This window comes from Megalops cyprinoides, chromosome 1, assembly GCF_013368585.1.
Source record: "Megalops cyprinoides isolate fMegCyp1 chromosome 1, fMegCyp1.pri, whole genome shotgun sequence".
Classification (NCBI taxonomy): domain Eukaryota; kingdom Metazoa; phylum Chordata; class Actinopteri; order Elopiformes; family Megalopidae; genus Megalops; species Megalops cyprinoides.
In genome coordinates this window covers 67,434,765-67,457,678 of record NC_050583.1, presented here as the reverse complement: position 1 = coordinate 67,457,678, position 22,914 = coordinate 67,434,765, and the positions used below count along the sequence as shown (strand labels likewise).

The 22,914-nt window shown below is 45.5% G+C and overlaps 1 protein-coding gene across 2 annotated transcripts; it reads left to right on the top strand.

The window, feature by feature from the left end:
* Positions 1 to 1,749: 1,749 nt before the first annotated feature.
* On the top strand, positions 1,750 to 22,173 carry LOC118776024 (apoptosis-stimulating of p53 protein 2-like). Of its 2 annotated transcripts, XM_036526086.1 has the most exons (17): positions 1,750 to 1,908; positions 2,393 to 2,494; positions 4,061 to 4,235; positions 6,232 to 6,413; positions 7,104 to 7,268; positions 9,912 to 9,956; positions 10,534 to 10,753; positions 11,026 to 11,097; positions 13,851 to 13,979; positions 14,212 to 14,336; positions 14,674 to 15,106; positions 16,671 to 17,437; positions 18,070 to 18,207; positions 18,757 to 18,890; positions 19,719 to 19,885; positions 20,738 to 20,937; positions 21,391 to 22,173. In XM_036526086.1, exons 1-17 carry the CDS (start codon positions 1,855 to 1,857, stop codon positions 21,430 to 21,432), a joined length of 3,150 nt encoding a protein of 1,049 aa, XP_036381979.1. In that variant the 5' UTR covers positions 1,750 to 1,854; the 3' UTR covers positions 21,433 to 22,173. The 2 variants fall into 2 exon arrangements, with proteins under 2 accessions (XP_036381979.1, XP_036381988.1); XM_036526095.1 differs by lacking the exons at positions 11,026 to 11,097; positions 21,391 to 22,173 and having other exon boundaries at positions 20,738 to 21,108.
* The last annotated feature ends 741 nt before the right edge of the window (positions 22,174 to 22,914 follow it).

Genomic DNA, 22,914 nt, shown 5'->3' with positions numbered 1-22,914 from the left:
TGCAGAGTGTTAGTCAGTCAGCAGTCAGTTTTCATGGCCTGAGCAACTTTTGGCCCTTTTGTCTTCCGAACAAGAAGCAACCAAGACAGTAAAGATGGCGGTGTAGTCCACTCCCTGCAGTTGCATATCAGATACCTGCATGCTGTATTTTTGCATAGTATTCAGATGTTCCCACTTTAATCCCCTCTTTTAAATCCATGGATTGCTTACTTCTTATGTGCGGTTATATAACATCACAGCACTTCAGTGCCCACGTGTTTATCAGTGGTTGGTTACAGATGAAATCTGCCATAATGAGCTAATAATGGCATAGCACGCATTGACTGTATAATTGTTGTATAATGGTGACCACTTACCAAAATAAAATCACCTGATTTGTGATTGATATCCACTTCACTAACACTGATGTTTGTTGTGACCTTTATTGACTATTTTTTACAAAGAATATTGTTCACAACAGCCTGAAACACACAGGGTGTACCTCTTAGCTAGTGCCTGGCTTCTGCCCTCATGAAGCCCGGGTTCAGCCCAGGCCATGGGCCACATGTGGATGAATGGGTCATTACTGACAGGGCCGCAGACCTGCTCTGTGCCAGCCTGTGCCAGGCTCCACGGCTTACGCAAATCTCCACCCCTGTCGGCCCGGCACTACCTCACCAGGGACATGAGTGGAGAATTACAGCATTTCTTCCCATTATATCGGAAGAAAACATGTACTTTGTATTATGCACTTGTTTTGGCTTGACATGTTAGTGTTTAAATATCACAGAGGCACAGGCACAGACAAATGCTGTACTCACATTTGACCAGCTGGTTTATGAAGATAAAGCGCGTCACATCATAGAACAGAAGAACGGATGTGTATTCCTGGCAGCAGAAAATTCCTCTCAAGGATCACGATTCTCGAAGAAATTGTAATCTATTACTGTGTTTTTAAGGTGCCAAATTTTTCGCTTGAAAAGGAGCGTTTCCTTTTTTAATCTTTGAATAAACGCTGCTCAGAGTTTTGTGAAGCAAGAGAAAGATTCCTTGCTTCACCCAAGGCTTTTATTCAGTCTGGAAAAAAGTGATGTTTCCCCTTTCAGTTCAAGATGTTCCAGGCATTTGATAAATTCAACTAATTTAATTACTTGGCGAGGTAACAAGAGATGCGGCTTCTCAACAGCAGAGGTGTAGCTGCCGCAATACGTGTGGTATTGCCTCACAAGGAACTTATTTTTGTTTTGCACTCAATTACAGCAAGCACTGGATTTGTTTAGCCATTTCAGGTATAATATCCTTTTTGTACAAATCTTAAGGCTTCCTTCTACCCCCGTATTGCCACAGTAATACAAGGATTTGCTTGTCCTGTCTGGTAACCCATATTAGCCACCCACAAAAGTTGCCTGAACAACATTACATAACTGCTAGACCTTGACACAAGAAAGAGCTTGCTGCATGAAGCAGGAGCGATTGGCTTCATCAGCTGGCCTTATATAACAGCTAGCCCACATCCTTAACTCCACGTAGTCACAAGACTTCTCCCATTCAGTGTAAATACTGGAAACCTGTCTGATTATAGTGTGGTGCTTTGGTCTTGGTTTGTATGCTTAAGCACCTGAATCTGTTGTCGACTTTGGCTCAGCTCAGTGTTAATTGACTATGGCATGTAAACTAGCTGACAGAGCCACTTGAAGCCAGAGGGCCTTTTGGGTTGGCACCTTTCCTGTTTGCCTTTCACCTTGCCCATGTCATTGGCTGTCTGAGTTTTTCCTCATGAGTAGAATGCTGTTGATGGCTCATCACTGTTAACTGACATTTCCTCAATTAATGTTCTGACCAGTTTTCGCAGGAGGTTCCAGGACTCTGGAGCACATGTCCAAAAGAAATGGAATGAAGGGGACCGTGGACAGGTGCACAGAAAACGGGGTGAGCACTGGGCCTTTACCATGGCAGGGGTGTGCCAAAAAACAGCACTAACAGGGCTGGACTTCACCAGGAACATCATCAGCAAGCAGTAGTTCTAGTACAAAACAGAAGCAGGAGTAAAGCCTGGGATGCTTGAATTGTTTAATGTGGAACTGTCCGTCCATTATTCCAACAGATACAGCACAGGTGTTTCATAAATGCGGAATACTTTCTCACACCTCGGGAGGAAACTCATTCAGGCGCACTCCTGAGACAGTCTCATGAGTCATAGAAAGCCTGCCCATCCCAAGCAAACAGGAATAGCCAGTGGCATTGTTTAAGATACCCTAGACTTCTTACAGCCTAGGAGTCAGTGTGTGTATGTCAGGTGTTCAGCTGGCGATGCCACATCCATGGCCTTGAGGTGGACCACAGCGGGGGAATCCAGCAGGTCAAATTTCTCTGGGGGGAGAGGAGGTTAAGTCTGTGGCGTTGTCTCACCCAGGTGGTGCCACCCAGAATGGACATGACCCTGACGGATTTGCAGGAGATGGTGTCGAGACAGCAGCAGCAGATCGACGCCCAGCAACAACTCCTGGCCTCCAAGGTGAGGGAAGGAGAGGGAGAGAGAGAGAGAGAGAAAAAAACTAAAGATGAGAAGTTAAGGTTCAGGGCCTTCTGTGAGAGAAGTTTCTGGAAGGTTTTGTCAGGGAAGGGGAGGTGGGGTTCAGCTGAGAATGCACATCCTGCTGCAGCAACCTTGGCCCGCAGTCCTGCTGATCACGCAAACTATTAAGGCTAAAAAAACAGGAGCAGGACTTTTCATTACTTCTGCAGAAGGGAAAGTAGGCAGGTCTCCTTGGCCTCTCTGAGTGAGACTGATGTAAGGTGGACAGAGAAAGACTGAGGTGACTCTAAAGACAACTTATTAATCCTTGGTCAAACCATGACCTCTCCAACACCTCTCAGAGCCAGCAAGGGAGTGGTGAGGCAGCTGTTTCTACACCGGCTCTCCGGACCTCTCCAAGGTCTAACCAGGAAAAGCTGAATAGAGATGTCCTGCTCTCTGTGTAAATCTCCAGCAAAATTCAGTAGCTTTATACAGTCACACTAGCAAGGTGTGCCTGTTAAAACATCAGTGGAAGGGCATCATCAAAAAATACAAATTAAACTTGGTACATGACAAAATAGATGCTATATTTCAGACAAAGAGATGTTAAAGCTAACAATAACTATGATGGTCCCAGCTGAGAACTGTCTCATTGTGGAACTGTACACATTCTGTCCCCGTACTGTCGCTATACTTGCTGTATGCACTTTTGTAAGTCGCTTTGGATAAAAGCGTCTGCTAAATAAATAAATGTAAATGTAAATATATATGTTGGTAAACTATCAGTGTAGAGTAATAATATAGGGCGGCAGTGTAGCATAGTGGTTAAGGAGCAGGACTCGTAACCGAAAGGTTGCTGGTTCGATCCCCGCTGGGACACTGCTGCTGTACCCTTGGGCAAGGTACTCAACCCACAATTGCCTCAGTAAATATCCAGCTGTATAAATGCATAACATTGTAAAGAACTGTAACCTATGTACGTCGCTTTGGATAAAAGCGTCTGCTAAATAAATAAATGTAAATGTAATAAGTGATTTCATTATGAGGGCTGTAATGAGTAAGACATTGGTATGTTTTTTTAAAATTGGGGTAAATCAAATCTCACAGGGGGCTGTCACAGGGAAAGTAAAACATTTAGAATGTACTGTAAACTTTAATGATAATATAAATTCCAACTCATAACTGGCATAACTACTAATCTCAGAATGTTGCTGTGATATTACAATGTTGGGACAATTTGCTGTCATGTTCCCCTAGCTGAGATGCAGTTTTGAGAGGGTGGTACATAAGCCTCCAATGTGCTGCAGTTCATTAAACGCACTGACAGTGTAAAAGAAAGCACTGGAAGCACTGACAAACACAAGAGAGCCTGTAGCAATACCATTGCCTGGTCCTGTACTCTAAACCAGAAAGTTACACGTTCAAACCCCAGGTGGGGGTGCTGCCATTGTACCCTTGAGCAAGGTAGTTCATCATAACTGCCTCATAAGTACGCAGCTGTATAAATGTATGATATGTAAATGTAACCTTAGAATGTAACCCCCTCCTCCCCCCCCTTTACAGGAGCAACGCCTGCGGTACCTGAAGCAGCAGGACCAGAGACAGCAGCAGCAGGCCTCGGAGCAGGAGAAGCTGCAGAGGCTGCGGGAGAACGCGGAGAGCCAGGAGGCCAAGCTGAAGAAAGTGCGGGCCCTCAAGGGCCAGGTGGAGCAGAAACGCCTCAGCAACGGCAAGCTAGGTCAGCACAACAGTGGCCGCTGGCACTCCGAAAATGCTCCAGGGAACAGCTCGGCACAAATTTGTCGTCTCAGGAAATGTGTCAGGGGCACGCTCGACTTGCACGAAGATTGCCTGGAGCTGACCCTACTTTCTTTCGCCATCATGGGAGTGAGCACGGGTTTAAACTGCCTAGTGTATGCAATAGATTTGAATGGCTTTTTGAAATCTTTTTTTTTTATTCATGTATCCTGGCTGTAATGAGCTGAAATACCTTTATATTGTAAATTGGAGATGCCAGGTGATGGCAGGCAAAATGTCATTATCTAATTTATTACTATGTGGAACCCAATGCACACTCTTATGGTAAATATTGGTATTGCTATCACAGATATATTGAATGGGGTCAGGAATCACTGGCCTTCTTCTGATGCAGTCTGAAGAGCCCACCCCTTAACACCTGCTATTTGTATTATTTGCTGTTGCTATTTTAAATGTAGTGTCATGATGTGTCAGAATCCATCATGTGTATCATGATGGATTCTGTGATCTAGTGATTGATGTATGGCAGTATACTTTGCTTCCCTTGTCTAGTCAGATTGCGCTTAACTAAGTTAACTTGTGGTAGGGCTTGAATAGTGTTATGCCCAGACTCACTGGTCTGGGAGTGTTGTCAGCCTGGTCTCACACTGTTGCTCATTCAGCTTGAATGGATACACTTTTGTTCTTTTGTGCTGGAAGTCGCTCTGGATAAGACTCCAAGTTCCATTCCACATCTTTATTCTTTATACAGTGAATATAAATGACAAAATTCAAGGTTCCAAAAATATGCCAAAATAATCTGTTTTGGTAATTGCCACACACTAGAATTAATGTAAATTAGAAGGATCACAGGACTGGTTGGGTTCATTTTGGGTGCAGACATTACAAAATTTGACCATGTTGGTCAGATATAATGTGTGAGCCTGTCACATTCTCAACGAGTATTGAATGAATCAGCTGTCCCGCTTGGGAAACTCACTCGAGATACAATTAGGATGACAAGAATTTGCTAAAATTGTCACTGAATGACTATGGTAGTGTTTAGTCTCTGTGAGCATGCATGCTTGTAAAGTGTGAGGCAGCCTCCAGATGCAGCTCTGTACCTGGAAGCGGGGACACGCCCACACCTCTGTTATATTTCTTCCTATCAATGTTGTCATTTGCCCAGACTCCCTGAGTCCTCCCTCTATGCAAATCGGGCTGTTTTGAATGGCTATCACGGTACATGAGGTCATTCTTGACCCTTTCTTCCAGGACAGAAAGGGCTGCGTTCTAATGCTCATGTGGGAGTGAATGGAAATGGTGTGTATTTGCCAGGCAAATGTGGAGATGGCTGCTTTGAACACCGTGCTGTTTGTTCCTCTTTGGGGTTTTACAACACTTGCACCAATGAACCAATGCACCGGTTGAGCTGCTGTACTTCCTTAAGCTTCCTTAAGCTGGGAGATGTTCTGATTTTGACCCATTTAAAAGATTGATCCTTGACCCTAGTTAGGTAACTGGGCTTTATGTGATGGCCCTTATTTTCAGTAGCAGACATTCATTAAAATATTGTTTCTGACCCACATATTTGAGGGCATTTTGTATTGATCTTAGAAGGAAACTTCTAAGGTGGTTCTATGAGAAGGAAAGGTGGTTCTGTGAGAACATAAAATCTGGGAAGAGATTGTTTGGACATACCATTCACTTAAAAATGGCCTGAAGGGTCATGTGCTTGGTAACTTTGCAGCTTCAACAGCAAACAATGAAAATTTTCTTATAAATGTACATTGTGACTTAATTCTAATCCTAATGTAACTTTCCTAATGTAATCGATGAATTTTCAGATAAGAGCCCCAGGCATGTCTTAAACGCAGAGCTGAGATAAAAAGTTGTCTCAGTGTTGTTGAGGTAGCTGTGTTTGCTGAAGTAGCAGACAGCAGCTTGTGCCCAGCGGTACTAACGGCACCCTTCCTCTCCCCCTCCTGGGCCCACAGTGGAGGAGATTGAGCAGATGAACAGCCTGTTCCAGCAGAAGCAACGGGAGCTGGTGGTGGCTGTCTCCAGGGTGGAGGACTTGAGCCGCCAGCTGGAAATGTTGAAGAACGGCAAGATGGATGCCTTCCACGACAACCAGAGCTCCGCAGCAGAGCTGGACCGGCTCTACAAGGAGTTGCAGGTAATGGGGAGGGAACTCATCAGCTAAAATGCTGAAGGCACTAAGTACGGATAAAAAGCACATTGTGAGGCTTTGTTCACTGCTGGGTGTGCACCATAGTGTATGTTCTATCAAATGTGTACTACGAGCTGTTCATTGGCTATTTATCTGTAGTTTAGTCATTGTTATCATTTAATGTGTGTGTATTTGACTAAAAAGACCTTTCAGTTTTTAAGAAAAAAGTAAACAAGTATTCGGAAAGGAACCCCAGGGAAGCATTTAGCTGGACACACCAAACTCACATTAAGTCAGTCGCGTGAACAAGGCAGATTTGGTTTTGTACATTCACCAAAATACTTCCTTTTTCGCTTAAAGAACAATTAGGTGTCTTAAGCCTTGTCTGCCTTCGCACCTTATTAGGAGAGGACTAGGGCATGCATTCTGTTATGACCAGGTGATCAGATCCTTCATTCCTTCCATCCTCCATCTGGAGATTCTGGTTGTTCATATGAATGCCTATGGGTGATTTCAGTTACACTGCTCCCCTTCAACAAAGTTCATAGAAAGTCAGCAAATCAGAACACCTCTACCTTCAACAACAGCAGAGACAGAATTAACTAACGCATTTAGTTGACTGGTTCACATGTTGCCAGTTTGTGGTTGTGCGCTGTGCCAGAGAGAACCTTCTTTCTTTCTGTACCCACCCCTCAGCTGAGGAACAGGCTGAACCAGGAGCAGAATGCCAAGCTGCAGCAGCAGAGGGAGAGCCTGAACAAGCGCAACCTGGAGGTGGCGGCCATGGACCGGCGGGTCAGCGAGCTGAGAGACAGGCTGTGGAAGAAAAAGGCGGCGCTGCAGCAGAAGGAGAACCTGCCCGTGAGTACAGGCCCCCTGCGTGGGTGTGGCAACCCATTTCCCTTAGATGCTGATCCTGGGTCAGAATCAAAATTTCACACCGAATGGTTGGGGGTCAGGATTCACACTGGGCAAGCAGATGCAGGATCTGTTAAATTTTTACTATTGACAGATACTGCGGGATGCACTTCCATAACCTGACCTCAGCAGGAACTCTAGTTCTGGTTTGGGGCCCTCCGATTTAAATACCAAGAACTGTGACCAAGTCTATAAAAGGTACTCCTGGTATGGTTATGATCATGGCATAAAAAGATGCTCCACAGATCAGCTCAACACAGGAATGATCAATGGTCATGTGATATAACAATTTCCTTCTATGAAGGACTTGACTGTCAGACCACAGCTAGAGATCCAAAAAAAAAAATAGAATAAAGGAAGATGATTAGGTATTTGGTGACCTCAGTCAGAGGTCTCATATTGTGAAAGTAAGTGAAGGTCTCTCTGAGATCAAATTGAGCTTTGTGCACACTGTTATCTTTGCATGTAGTGTCAGCAATAGTTAGATGCCTAGTGCCCAGTTTTATTGGATTCCCATGTCTGGTGCATTGCATAATCCTCTTCAGTGTACCATACTGGCATATTCTAAAAGTTCCATTTGCTGGGTGCACTTCCCTTTTTTGTGGATATGCAGAACAGAGTGATGGACCGAGAGGAATGTTGTGGGGGATTCTTATCGGTCCACATTCTTCGGATTAAACGTCGGATGCTGCTGTCCTGCCTGTTGTGTTTCCGCTGACGCTGGGCTGATCTTGATCAGTTGCCATAGTAACGCGGTAATCAAAGGACAGTAGTTCTTGATCCCACATCAACAGTGTGTGTTGAATGAAAGGAAGGTGGCAATGAAGCAGTACTTTGTTTGATTTGAACCACTCCTTTAAGAAAGATTGAACATTTTTTCTTTTTGGGGTTTGATTAGAATTTTTTTTTCCCTTGATGACAGTTCCTTTCATGATCTTCAAAGTTAGTTGAGTTTTCGAAAGTATGTCCCATCAATAGATAAATCAGGTTAGGGCATTTGAATGGTTGATGACTTGCATAAAGTTATGGATTATCTGAATTCTTTTTTTCCCTGTTTGCAGTTAGATTCCCTTTAACTGAAGCTTAGATTTTTACATATTACATGGCTGGCCATTTTCACTGAAGCAAGGTTGAAGTACTGGGTCACAATTTTGACCCCATTGTAGACATTACAGCAAATAGGGCAGCGTGTGCGAACTTCAGTAGCACTTCTTGTAAAGGGTCCTACATGAGAACTACTGTACCAATTAATGTGAGGAAACAGTCTGGGTGATGTCACCAGGGATGTAAGTGTCCCTACCATTTGCCTTAAACAATGAAAGCACCATTTAATATTGAATAGGAATACCCAATGTGTCATTCCAAACTGAAGGTATCTGGGTTTGAACAAGCTGAACCTGGGTCACTAAATTCCCTGGCTCAGTGAAGGAATAGGTCAGTGATGATGGACAAAGAGGTTCAGCAACTACCACTGATATACAAACATCAACTCACACAGATGTGGAAAGGCATCCAGTCATGAGAAATCCAAACCAGGGGCTCCCAAGTGGCTCAGTTGGTGGGGCACTTGCCTCGAGTGTAGTCTGAGACGTATGGCCCGGGTCAGATCCCAGCAGTGTTATCAGTCAGCAATGACCAAGAGCAGCGGTAAGGGAGGGTAGGCTGGCAGGGTCTCCTTGACTCGGTGTGCTCAGGCTCCCTGGAGCTCATCAGACACTTGAATGTTGCTCGGATGATCGGATGATCAGATGATCGGACCCACCCTCTGATCACTGTCCACTTCACTGCGGTGCACTGTGGGACTTGTTGGGGAAAAGTAGCCCTTTGCTTCGTGAGAGTATACTGATGGGTTGTATTCGTCTCCCTTAAGCACCCTTAAACACTAGTGCAAGAAGGGTAATGTGCAATTGATGATTCCCAAAACAGTTACATAAAGGGGGCAGACAAAAGGAAATCCGAAAACAGTAATGCCAGATTGTATTGAGATTGGAAGAATCTTTTTTCCAATCTGAAATCCTTAAGGCAATCTGTATTAAAGAGCTTTTTGAATGACACAACAGGTCTGAGTACCAAATATTCTGTGAGAGTCGTGTAATTTAAATCACTTGCTGTTAATTGTTATCCAAAAACCACCTCCTTGGCTTTTCTTATTCAAAGACTAAAGACCTATAAGAACTATACTTTCTGTTCCAAATGTCAAGTCCAGTCAAGTAGAAATATAGCAGAACATTCAGAGGGTGTGGCATTATTGCTGAAGAGGGCGATGTCACTTTCATTGTTTTGAGAAAATACTGAGGTTGGCCAATTTAGTGGTTTTGCTGCCAGGAATTTAACGAAGTGGGTAATTGTAAGCAGCATTACTTTTTTATTAGTTTTTACCATGTCTGTTTTAGGTTTTGGAAACTGCTTGGCAAGGATGGACATTTTTCTTCCCATCCTGTAGAACATTTTGAAGGACTTTTTTTTTTTTTTTTTTTTTTTTTTTGATGAGTCCTTTTGTATGTTCCACTACTTCAATTTTTTTGTGACTGGGTGGGGGGTGGGGGGCTTCATTTTAATTCAAATTTGTGTTTTTGTTTTCTTAAGAATGGCATTCCTGTTAAAGACAAGTCTTCAAAAGGCACCCAACAGGTAAAACAACCGATGACCTTGATGCATCAGATCAGGTTCTTATGTGCTTAATGCTCTGAATGCTGTTCATCATGTTTACAAACTCCCTGCACCCTTGTGCAGCTGACTGAAACACTCACCGGTCCAAGAGAAGAATGTGAGTCTTGCTTCCCCAGGCAGCGACTGGCATAATCGTCTTTGAAGCCCATTCACATGATTGCTTCTGACGCAAACCATTGTTTTGCATATTAGTTTTTCTGGGACCAAAATGGCCCTGAAGCTGCTTGTAGTTACTTTAGTGGCATTGTTAGTTAAAAAAAAAAAAATCCCATGTGTTAGCATTTAAGATAGCAAGTAGGATTGGAAGGCAGTGTAGTACACCAGGAGAGTCGCTCGAAATTCACTGCTGTCCTCATCCGTAACTTCAGGCACTCTGTCTTATGATGTGGGGAGAAATTTGTGTTTCCTGAGGAGTCTCTTGGTCCTGTCTTGCATAAGCTTAAATCCTGTTGTTAATGCTCCTCAGCATTGTGTTGCCCATGTCAGTGTGTAATGTCCACTGTGTGTCATGCCCCGCCCCTTCCTCTCCCCTTCACAGCTTCCCTCAGATGGACATGCCCCACAGCCAGGCGGCCCCTCCAGAGTGGCTGCAGTGGGCCCCTATATCCAGTCCTCCACGATGCCCCGTGGGCCCCTGAGGCATGAACTGCTGGTGAAGCCAGCCTACCCTGACGGCACCGCCACCCTTCCAATCCAGGACGGTCCCCTGAAAGGCCAAGCCAGGAGCTCTGCGGGGCCAGCTGGCAAACCCCCCTCAGGTAACCCCCATCAGCCCCACCTCCTCCTCCCATCCGGCCCTCTCCATGTCCAAATGCTCAGCAGTCCGTAGCCTTGCGGTAGATGTGAACTGTTCAGCCGTGTCATGAACACCAAGAGCAGCACTGCAAACTGACTGCTGTCATCTGGTGTCAATTCTGCCCCCTTGCAGCTCAGGTATTTTGGTGAGTGTGTGCGAGTGTGTGTGCGTGCGTGCGCGTGTGTGCGCACATATGTGTTACATTGCGTGTGTCTGATGGCTGTCCCCTGTCAGGAGCAAAGGGTACCAGGGCATCCCCAGTACCCAGGATGGACCCTGACAGTGACGTGACTCTCAGCTCAGAAGGTATTGCAAAGTCAAGGCAGCTGACACCCGTGGATGGGTTACTTGCAGTGTTGCAGTGATGCCGTGCCCAACTTATTAAGTCTCCTGTTTTCCTTTTGTGCTTTGCAAAACTTAAAAGGTAACTGACTAATGAGATTCAGCTCAACAACAAGCTGGCAGTGTAAGCAGCTGTGCTGGGTAGTTCTCACTGATAAATTATGCCACATCAGTTTTGCCCCAATTAATTTCAAGTTTAGTGGCAAAAAAGAGGGCTGTCTCACTCTGATCTCAGTGTATCCTGCAATGATAAATCAGTATGTTAATTTTTTGTTTCTGACACAAAGCTTTGACCTGCTTTGTGGTCTCTGAAAGTGACATAAAATAGTGGGAAGAAACAACAAAAGGAAAACTTAAACTTTTATTTTACGTTCTGATCAAATCACATTGTGGTTTGGTTAGAGGCTAGTCTTCACACAGTTTTGTTCTTTGACCTGGAATCCACATAGTATTTAATTAATAACACAGCCTTCCTCCCCCATAATTCTTTAAGTCTTCCAAAGGACGATAAATTGTTGCTAAGCAATTCTAGGGGGAACAGTTGTCCACATTCCAATCAGTTTGACTGGGAAGAGCAGGGGTGTTAAACAAACCAGCTTTTTCTTGTTACGGAAGACTGGGGCTTCGTGAACCTCAGCAGGTGGAGCCATTTACATTTTAATGGGACTCACTGAGTAGAACCAATGAGAGTTATGGATTTTGTCATACCAGTCTGTGATTGGCAGAGTTTGATAGCTCTGCCCAATGTGGAACTCATGCAGCCTCACGCTCCCATCTCTACTTTATAGTAGTGTGCTGTGATTTTGGGGGTTCCTCCCTTCTTCTTCACAAAAATGGAAGTGGACAGGGAGGGAGAGGTGAGGCAACAGGCAGGATGGTGCTGTCCTGTCAGCCCACTGACCGTGCAGCTGTCAGGAAGGGGACACATTCTCACTACTTGCGCTCATGCACATGACTTGAAGCGGACGTTCCCATGTCTTTTTAACCCCTAGGTCTTAAGAATGACAAAATAACATGCATTGTTTTTTTTCCTGATTGAATATATTTTAATTTGATTGGATTGGTTTCATTAGTTTATTAGTTACTCCTGATAAAGAGGGCTGACATGGACAACACAATGCTTAAAATACAGTATATGGACGAAAGTATTCAAATGCCTGACCATTACACGAACAGGGACTGTAATGACATTGTATTCAAATACATATACTTTAATATGGAGTTGGTCCCCCTTTTGCAGCTATAACAGCTTCCACTCTTCTTGGAAGGCTTTCCACAAGATTTTGGAGGGAGATTTTGTTTCTGTGGGAATTTGTGCCCATTCATTCTGTAGAGCATTTATGAGGTCAGGCGCTGATGTTGGACGAGAAGGCCTGGCTCGCAATCTCCGTTCCAGTTCATCCCAAAGGTGCTCAATGGGGTTGAGGTCAGGGCTCTGTGCGGGCCAGTCAAGTTCTTCCACACCGAACTCATCAAACCATGTCTTTATAGTCCTTGCTTTGTGCACTGGGGCACAGTCATGTTGGAATAGTAACGGGCCTTCCCCAAACTGTTACCACAAAGTTGGAAGCATAGCATTGTCCAAAATGTCTTGGTACGCTGAAACATTAATATTGCCCTTCACTGGAGATAAGGGGCCTAGCCCAAACCCTGAAAAACAGGTGTGGCCAAATACTTTTGTCCATATAGTGTATTTTAATTTGATTGGATTGGTTTCATTAGTTTATTAGTTACTCCTGATAAAGAAGGCCAGTGCGGATGCCACTGTTTTCAATGCATAGAATAGTGCAGCACCAGGTTTAATTGTGTACATTGAGCAGCAAAGCATTAGTGACTGGAGGAGGAGTTAAAAGCAGTTTCTTCCAGGTGCAGTGTGGTTTCATGTCTTTTCTGATGTCTTCCTCTCAGAAGGAACCCCAAAGGGTTTAGTGACTTACGGGACTCGATGTGCTGCGTAGGTGCGCTTTTCTCACTTCACTAACAGAATATTTAAAGCTCCCCCTCCTCCCTTTGTCTGGTGCATACCTTTGTAGAAGCAGTGTTCTTGCTAAAGCCACTGAAAGAGCTGCGGGCCAAGAGACGAGGTACAGGCTCCTTGTGCAGTGTGTGTGTGTGTGTGTGTGTGTGTGTGTGTGTGTGTGAGACGTGGGATGTGAGCGTGACAGTGCCTCCTGTCCCTGTGTGCTGTGGCGTCCTTGGGGACGCTTCTGTGACGTGCCTTTTGAAAGGCCAGGTGTGAAGTGTGGTTCATATTTGCATTCTCTTTTCTCACTGTCACCTGATCTCTCTCCCAGATTGTAATATAAAATACACTGTGTGTGTGTGTGTAAAAATGTATGTGTTCACCTGCTGTGTTTCGTTGTGTAATTGGCTGGAAGGTGCAAGTACATGTTATGCACTTTCCTATCCCTGAGCTGCACTCTGCTGTTCTCTGGCTGAACTGCTTCAGATGATGATGGCTGTTTTGTCTTGGCTTTTTCTGTTTTATGCTCATGCTCATAAGAATGGGCACAGTGAATTTCCCACCCAAGGTTTTGTTGTATTGCCTGCCATTGGCCTTGTCTAAGGCTTGTCTGGATTGGTCTGAAATTATAGTTTCTTGAAGGCATGCAGAAAAGCCCTCTTATTTCACAACAGTGCCAGTGCAAAACCTTCACATTAGCGATTGGCAATGTCACTCGATTGGCTGACAGTAACAGTCAGTCTCGCACCCACAGGGGTTGGCCTCCAGACGGCAAAGGTGTCCAAGTTCTCTGAGTGGAGCAACTCCAGCACGGAGTCCTGTGGCAGTTATGGTTCCTGTTCCACGCTCCCACGTATGTCCACCCACAAACCAGCAGACCAAGGTAACCCTCTGCTTCATTGTTCCAGAATCTTCTGAGCCACTTTCAGAACATACTTTCTTTGTACGATAACCATTACATCACGGTGATGTAGCAATTGCTGCATCACCGCAGATCCTAGCACCTGCCACTAGCTACATGGCACTAATGTTCCGTAAGTCACTATGACCATACAGTGAGAACTTGTGTGAAGGCTGATGGTTTGTGACTCCCCTGTTCCTCCTTGTGGTAACAGAGGACATGCTGAAGAAAGACAAAGACATGAAGGTCCGTCCCTTTTCCCTGTTGGACACTGCTGAGCTGTCCACCGCCTCCTTGCGCAAGAACCAGAGCAGCGACGACCTCTTGAGGGACGCCCAGGTACTGCAGCACTTCACCATGCTGTACATTGTCAGTGGGCTCATATTCAAGCCCTCAGTGAAACCAGCCTAGTTTTGATATCTCAGTGCGTTAGTGTCTAGAATGAGGTGGGCTTTGAGAATGAAGTAAGGCGTCCTGTGATGACATCCATTCAGCTGTTTTTTGTCTTTATTTGTTACTGCGTCATCAGAATAGGCTTGCTTGTTTCAGTACCCCACTCCTATATCGAAAAGCCCAAAAGCGTAATGAATTGTTTAATGCAAGTCTGCATTCATGAGAGAGTCGGGTTGGTGTTTTTGTGCAGAGTTTACCAAAGCCACACTCCCTGCTCCCCCAGAACGCAGGGAAAGGCCCGGCCAAGGTGCCGCCGCCGGTGCCCTGCAAACCCAAGCAGGTCAGCCTGCCGTCCGGGGGCCACCCCGCCTACGGTAAGCCGTCCCTGGGCACGGGGACGTTCCCCGGCAAGGCCAGGCCCGCCGGCCAGCACCAGCCCCCCGGGCCGGCGTCCGCCCCCCTCAGGGCCCCCGCGCCGGGCCCGTCTCAGAGCCATACCCTGCCGCTGCCGCCCAAGCAGGAGCCCCCGCCAGCGGCCAAGGTGCGGCCCTTCACTCCGGAGCTGCCCGTCCCCAGGGAGCCCAGCCCCCAGGCCTTCCACAAGCCTCCGATGGTGGCAGCCAGCTCCATCTACTCCATGTACACCATGCAGCCCACGCCCGGGAAGAGCTTCCAGCCGCCCGTGCAGGGCGCACAGACTCGCGCGCAATCCCGTGGTGAGTTGGCACACACCCAACGATGTCCCCTCCAGTGTGAAAAATCCAGCGGACAGGTGACACCTGTTTGTCAGTCTCCCCTTATGCTTGAGGACATATTCAGGGAGGTACCATAGAAGCTTACTTGTGAGGCAGTGGTTTGAACATTTTCAAGTGGTTCCCCTAGATTTTCATTGGTTTTCATTTGAGTCTCTTCATGCGAAGTGAAATGGTTCATGGAAATTTTAATGCAACATTAGAAAAGAATGTCTGCACACTACCTTTATGCTAATTTTAGGCGATAACATTTTGACTATCTGGTCTTTGTCAACCTTTTTTTTCTGCTTTTTTCTTCCCATCTCTGCATAGGTTTAGGGATGTGCACGTCTTTGTGAAACTACTCATACATGTTTTAAACCATGTTATAAACCGTAGCACTTTTTCCTTTTTCTGTGATTTATGGATAAACAGTCCCCTGTGTGTTAAGTTGAAACTGAATTTGGGAAAAGGTTATTTAAATATCATGTCGTGTGCTCTGGGATTATACTTCAGAGTAGATTGCACTTACAAGATATGCTGTGGATGTATTTTAATAACTGTAAGTGAATGCACATTTGATGTTTCAACAGCTGCAATTAATGCAGATAATACACCATAGACAAAGTACACTCACTATTGTAATCACTTTTTTCCACTTTGAATATTGCTGCTGCTTTCAACCAGATCTCTGGAGAAAGAGGTGTTAATTTTAGCGGAAATGTCTGGTTAAATAAAGGTTAAGTAAATTGCACAGGGAACAAGGGGCTTGAAACGTGATTCATATTGCAAGGCTTAATGACACGTTCCCTAGAGCGGTGTGTGAATATTGAATAAAAAGTGATGCCCTATTCTTCTTCAGACGTTCATGACATCTTCGCACTAGTCTTATAATTAGTTTAATCCGTCTGAACATTTGCCTCAAGTCAGAATCGAACATCTGAAAACTACAAAGGGAGTCATTGTGAACCTCTATTATTTCAAAGGCAACCGCACTGCAGTTCTTTGAGATAAAAGATTAATGGCCTATTTTATATTCAGTAATGTCTGCATATTACAAGTCAGCTGTTTTCTTCAACTCATACGCGTGTTAATTTTTTGGTGCTTGTATTTCACTTTGATTCTCTTATAGCAGTTATTCCATGGACTATTAGATTTCCCCTTTTGTCTGACTGCCAACACAGAAATCAGTTTGTCACTAATTAGGCTGTTAGATGTTTGCTCTCTTTCATGTACAGTCAGACCTGTCCCAGTGTATGGGCTTTGAGTGCCAGAGGGCCCTATACCTATGAGAATTGGTGTTGGTGATGAAGTGACCAGAAACAGTAGGAATCTGATCTGCAGGATCCAACTAAGCAGCCACTGTGCTGGATATATAATTATAATACAATCTCTCATGACATGAAAACTCAGTTTTATTTTTTGTGGTCCATGCTGATTCCCTGGTTGATGGATGATGACTTTGACATCATGCTTCTCGGTGCCCATGAGAATAAGCCTGGGCAGTCTGTAGGAAAGTCTCCCTGGTCTAACCATCATCTGTCTGCAGTGTATGGGAAGCCAGTCATCCCAGGAGGAGGGCAGCAGTCCCAGTACCCCGACAACCCCTACACGGAGCGGCCTGCGGGCCCCGAGACGGAGGTGGATCATGGAAGCGGCGCCCCCTCTGGTGAAGCCCAGGAGACGGAGCGCACCCCGCGGCCCCTCAGCCCCACCAAGCTGCTGCCCTTCATCTCCAACCCGTACCGCCACCAGAGCGATGTGGACCTGGAGGCCCTGCGCAAGAAGCTGTACCACGCGCCACGGCCGCTAAAGAAGCGCAGCTCCATCACCGAGCCCGAGGGCCCGAGCGGGCCCAACATCCAGAAGCTGCTCTACCAGAAGACCACGCTCGCCGCCATGGAGACCATCGCCGCTGCCCCCTTCTACCAGCCCCGACCCGCAGAAGAGGAGGAGGAGGGCGGGGCCGCGCTGGCCGCGGAGACCACTCCCGGCAGCGGCGCAGCGACCGAGGGCACGTCGGACATGCCGCAGCCGCCCGTCCCTGAGGGCGGGGAAGAGGAAGTGGCCCCCCCGCTGCCGCCGCCCCCCGTCTGCCCCACGCCCGCTCCAGAGGACCTGCCCAGCCTCCCGCCTCCCCCTCCCGGCGAGGACGAGCAGGAACCCGGTGTGCCTCCTCCGCCGGAGGCCTTCCTGGAGGAGTACCCGCCCTATCCTCCTCCCCCTTACCCCAGCAGCGGGGAGCAGGACAGCCTGGGGGAGGACACCTTCAGCATGCAACCCCCTGAGGTCACAGGACAGGTCACCTTGCCACCGGTATGCGCCCAGTAGGACAGCTGATCATTTTCTACAAGTTTCTACAAGCTGCTGTGGCAGCCTAATTACTCGTCGTGCTTAACCAGCTCTTTTCTGTCTGAGGCTAGGCTGTGCTATATGCAGCTATTCTCCAGAGAACTTTTGTTAACAGTGAAGTTTCTTTCTGTCCTGGGGTGTTTTGCATCTTTCTTTGGTATGATACATTAACTGCAGTGCAGCTGTACATTATCACCCATGAGCAGTACAATATCATGGAACTTTTGTACCTGTATAAAACCCATACTTGTGCTCAGTCTCCATTACACTTATTCATAACATTAATCACCCCCTCCTTTTATGAGACAAAAATAGAGAGAGCATGATTTTTCCTGAGATGACTAATTTTTTTTTTTCTGTGATGTCACAGTCCTATATGAACCTTACTCAGTGACACATGAATTATTTATAGTCTCTCCACACTGTTCCTCCAACCCTGAGAAACCTACCTTTACTCTGCCAAAAAGTTACCCACTCCTGGAGGTTCTTGTAAATAGGATATGAGCCATGCTTGCATGCTTGGTGGACCTGGTGATGAGTTACTCTGAGCCCAGGGGGAATGTGTGATGCAACTAATTTGCCTCCCACCAACCCAGGGCAAGAGGACTAACTTGCGCAAGGCGGGCTCAGACCGCATTGACCATGGCATGCGGGTCAAGTTCAACCCCCTGGCCCTGCTGCTGGACTCCTCCCTGGAGGGCGAATATGACCTGGTGCAGAGAATCATCTATGAGGTGAGCGTATGCCTTCACGCAGGGAACATTCTTGCATTTTGCACAAACAAGCAATAACAAGTAAATAGGTGAGTAATCCATCCTTGCACTTGTCACTGAATTGTATACATTTCAGGGGTGATTGTGTTCATCTGAACAGATCAAACTGTGTTTGAGTGATGTACGTAGGGCAAGGCGTACTCAAACAATAAACACTGAAATCTTCACAGCTTAGCTGTGTGTTGACATTAACACCCTGGCTCTCATCCATTTCCAGCTTAACCTTTTTCTTGTGGTTCATCATCAGCATCATCAGCAAATATTTGTGTAGCTTTTGTGATGCATACGAGTGGCATGTGCAAGCACACAGTATTTATTTTACTGTAAGAAATGACATCACGTGGAGCTTGCCATCCAAGGAGCAGCTTGGAAAAGTAAAGAAGGAAGTCTGTGTTGCTCAGTGTTAAAGAACGTCACTCCTTGATATGACGCGTTTAAACAAGAGAGTTTGTTTCACTGTGAGGACGTGCGTCTACTGTGTCAAACACATGATCTCATTCCCGGCTTCAGGTGGAAGACCCCAGCCTACCGAACGATGAGGGCATCACTGCCCTACACAACGCTGTCTGCGCCGGGCACACCGAAATCGTCAAGTTCCTTGTGCAGTTTGGCGTCAACGTCAATGCGGCGGACAGCGATGGCTGGTGAGCTCTCGCGCCGCGCTGCACTGAAAAGGCACAAGTGGGCAGTGACCTGCAGACTGCCCCTGAAACAAAGCTGCGTCCACAGCTCCCTCAGTCTTTACAGTCCAGGAGACAACAATCCCATCATCAAAGATCGGGGGTATTACCTTTTCCGGAGCACGAGCCTTGTGTTGAAAGACAGCTGGAGCCAAGAACTTAACACAAGCAGATCTCTGCAACATGGGCTTTACATACTATTTTAAAATTGTCCTTGATGTAAATATATAATAACTTAGCTGGCTAGTGTTGCAGAGCATGTGTAATCTACTTCATTCCCAGTAGGTATGCCTACATCCCCACTATAAATGGGGAGGAAATGTAAAAGCAGAACAAAAAAATAAAACCAATCCGTTCTACTCTGCTATTTTTCCCACGCTGAATCGCTCCTCATTGACTGCCACAAAGCGCAAACTGCTGCTCCCTCAACGCTGCTAATTTTAGGTCCAGTCTCTCCCTCTTCTGGCTGAATGTCCATGGTTACGTAGCAAACAGTTCCAGTCAGTTTCTGCCAGGTGCCACGTGGACTTCCTGTAAGCAGTAGTAACTGTTTGCATGACGGAAACAAACCCAGCAGAGTTTTCTTGGTGCGCCCATGCCCAGCCAGTAAATGCGTAAGATTTACACAACAACGCAAGCGTGCGGGAGAAAGAGCTCAAATGCGCATGATTCACAACCTGTGCGTGAGACCTGGCAGGCTTTCTGTAGGATGCCATGGCTGCTGGGGTTATGTACGAGCTGTGAGCGTGTGTAGACGCGTGTGCATTTCACACACTTGCATTTTACCTCCAGGACACCCCTGCACTGCGCCGCCTCCTGCAACAACGTGCAAGTGTGCAAGTTCCTGGTGGAGTCGGGGGCCGCCGTGTTCGCCACCACCTACAGCGACATGCAGACAGCAGCAGACAAGTGCGAGGAGATGGAGGAGGGCTATGCCCAGTGCTCTCAGTTCCTGTATGGTGAGCGTCACAGTCTTGCCTCCTATCATGCTTTACATGGGAAATTTTTTTTTTTTTTTTTTTTTTTCAGCTGTTCAGCTGTTGTTCATCTAGACTTTTTATAGGCACTAACCTGCAAGTCGTTCTGGTTACGATAAATTATCTGCTGAATTACTGCAAGTAAATGCTAGTGGGACATGGCAATGTGAACACAGCTGAGCTCTTCCCCCTGTGGGGTCTGTTGAACGGCTGGAGGGGACACTAGAAAAAGAGAAGCAGGAGAGCCAAAGGTTCTGTCTGAGAAATTCAGACAGCGCGCTGTACATTATGTGGATAGTGTTAGTATATGCGTGTTTCAGTCTTTCGCTGACACAGGCACGCTGTGGACTCGTGTCTTGTTCGGTACTTGTCGCTTTGGCTTGTGTTGACACGGTACGCCTGTAACAAGTCTGGACCTGACAGAGATTATGTTGTCTGTCTGTGCATGCATGTGTGTTCTGTTCTGGGGGTCTGTGTCAGGTATACATTTAACGGTGTACATTAATGAGGCTGTACTGAATGCATTGGTATTGACCACACCTGTGTGTGTGTGTGTGTGTATATATATATAAATAATGTGTGTGTGTGTGTGTGTGTATATATATATATATATAATGCATATATGTATATGTATGTATATGTGTGTGTGTGTATGTGTGTGTGAGGGATCTGCGTGAGGTGTACATGTGTGAAGCTATATAGAAAGCTTTGCCATTGACGGAACGTGTGTGTGTGTATGTGTGTGTACGTGTGTGTACGTGTGGGGAAGGGTCTGTATTTGGTATACATGTATGAGGCTATATTGAAATCGTTGGTGGTGACCTCTGTTCACAGGCGTCCAGGAGAAGATGGGAATAATGAACAGGGGCGTGGTCTATGCCCTATGGGACTACCAAAATGAAAACGATGATGAGCTTTCCTTCAGAGAGGGTGACTGCATGACTGTTGTTAGGCGGGAGGATGAGGACGAGGTGGAGTGGTGGTGGGCCCGTATGGGTGAGACCGAGGGCTACATACCCCGAAACCTGCTAGGGGTGAGTAGAGAAGTCACCATGCTGGATATCGAAACAGAAGAACTTAGAATACATGTACAGATTTAGAGCACACACATACAGCTCCAAATTCAAACCTTCACTTTACTTCACCTGAAATGCTTCATTAACGATCAAAGCTCCTTGAATAATGGAATGAAATTACTTGTTCTGCACTGCCCATATATCTAATAATACTACAAACAATATTGTTTGGCTCAGAAATTAGGAGCCAAAAGTTATGTGGCAAATGGCCACAAGATTGGAACAATAAAACAATGCTGTACTATAGAAAGTAGCACTGATTTGATAGGACATTATCAATTTCTCATTTTACATGAACGAGAACAAGGGTTTCATGAGTGTGAGTACTTTTGAAGAGCTCAGTAGGATGAGGGAAAAATCTTTCTTTCCTTGAAAATGTACTTAAGTGATTTTTTTTCTTCCTCTTGACAGCTGTACCCAAGAATCAAACAGAGACAGAGGAGTCTTGCTTAAATTCCAACGGTTTTTACCAGGTTTTTGTTCAACGTTGATTCTGCTTCACTTTGACTTGCAAAAACACTTCAAAGGAGTGAATTTTGAAAGGAAAGGACAGTTGTTACAGGACTGTGAATGATATGAAGGATCAGTCTTTGCCTCAGCATTGTCGTGTTGCTACGTGCTGTGTTGCGGACACCACTCCCCGGTGCTTGGTTGAAGTACACATCGTTGACCTCGTACATTTTATAAAGATGTTCGTCACAAGGCGAACCATGGCCAGTTTATAGGAACACTGTCTGCTCCATATTGGCAGGTGAGGTGTTGTTGCTGTTGTAGTTGCTTTTTTACTGAATGACAAATTGACATTCCTTCTTGCTATTATACATAATTTTTAATGGGGGAAAACACGCAAACAGTATTTTTGCATAGAAAGAGTTTTTCAGACCTGTTTGTAAGCATACTTTACATTAGGGCTGTTGTAAGGATAGAAGTGTTTGAGGCTTTTTGTAATTTGTAATTTTTCAAGTGAGCTGCAGGGCTTTTGAGCAAATGTTGGAAAGGTTTGTATAACTTAATGATGCTGATTTGTGATTGATTATGTCATTATTTGGCATCCCAAATAACTGAAACAGTTCTAAGCCTCCATCTGGACAGTCCCCAGTGATTCTTCTACAGTATGTGTTAGTCTTATGACGTTTCTTTGAGTGTTATTTCAAATGTGTCCTTCAGGGGAATGTGTGTGTGTGTGTCTGTGTGTCTGTGTGTCTGTGTGTCTGTGTGTGTGTGTGTGTGTGTGTGTGTGTGTGTGTGTGTGTGTGTGTGTGTGTGTGTGTGTGTGTATGTATGTGTGTGCGCGCACGCCTAACAGGGTAAAGAAATTGTACTCCCCAAAGCTATGTTGAACACTAAAGCAGAAACACTATTTTGAAAAAAAGAAATCCACTGTTATGATGTCAGTGTAGCTCTTATTTTTATCAATGTTGATATGTATGTAAAAATGCTGCAAATATGACCATTCAGCATAGCACTACTGCATTTTCATTTCATTTTCAATCATTTTGGCCAACACAGAAGGCCAGCTACCAACAATTTATTTTTAATTTTCTAAACAGACCATGTTAAAGTCTGCTGCAATTCTTCAGTGCTCAGCCATAGCACAGTGCAATAATTTCTTTTCAACTTTTGTGTTCAAGCCACAAAAAGCACAGTACTGCATTGAGAGACAGCTTTGAGAGACATTGTTCCATGGTTCACTATACAAATGTCATTCTCGTCTGTGTACAACATGCAACAGCAGCTCTACAGTATAGTACCAGCTGCCATCTGACAGTGGGTATTCAGTAGAAGGGGAATGCACTATTGATGTTATTTAAATCAACCATAAGTATGCGTTGCTTATTGGGCAAACGGCTCACCTGAATATGTGTGGGAAATTCATACCTCAGGCACTATCTTTTTGGTAGTCCCTTTGCTAAAGTCATATCTTACCACTATGAA

Coding starts and splice junctions, on each gene's coding strand:
- LOC118776024 (XM_036526086.1), top strand. CDS start 1,855: ATGTCCAAAAGAAATGGAATGAAGGGGACCGTGGACAGGTGCACAGAA. Junction 13,980..14,211: donor CCACAAACCAGCAGACCAAG/GTAACCCTCTGC, acceptor TTGTGGTAACAG/AGGACATGCTGAAGAAAGAC. Junction 19,886..20,737: donor GTGCTCTCAGTTCCTGTATG/GTGAGCGTCACA, acceptor CTCTGTTCACAG/GCGTCCAGGAGAAGATGGGA.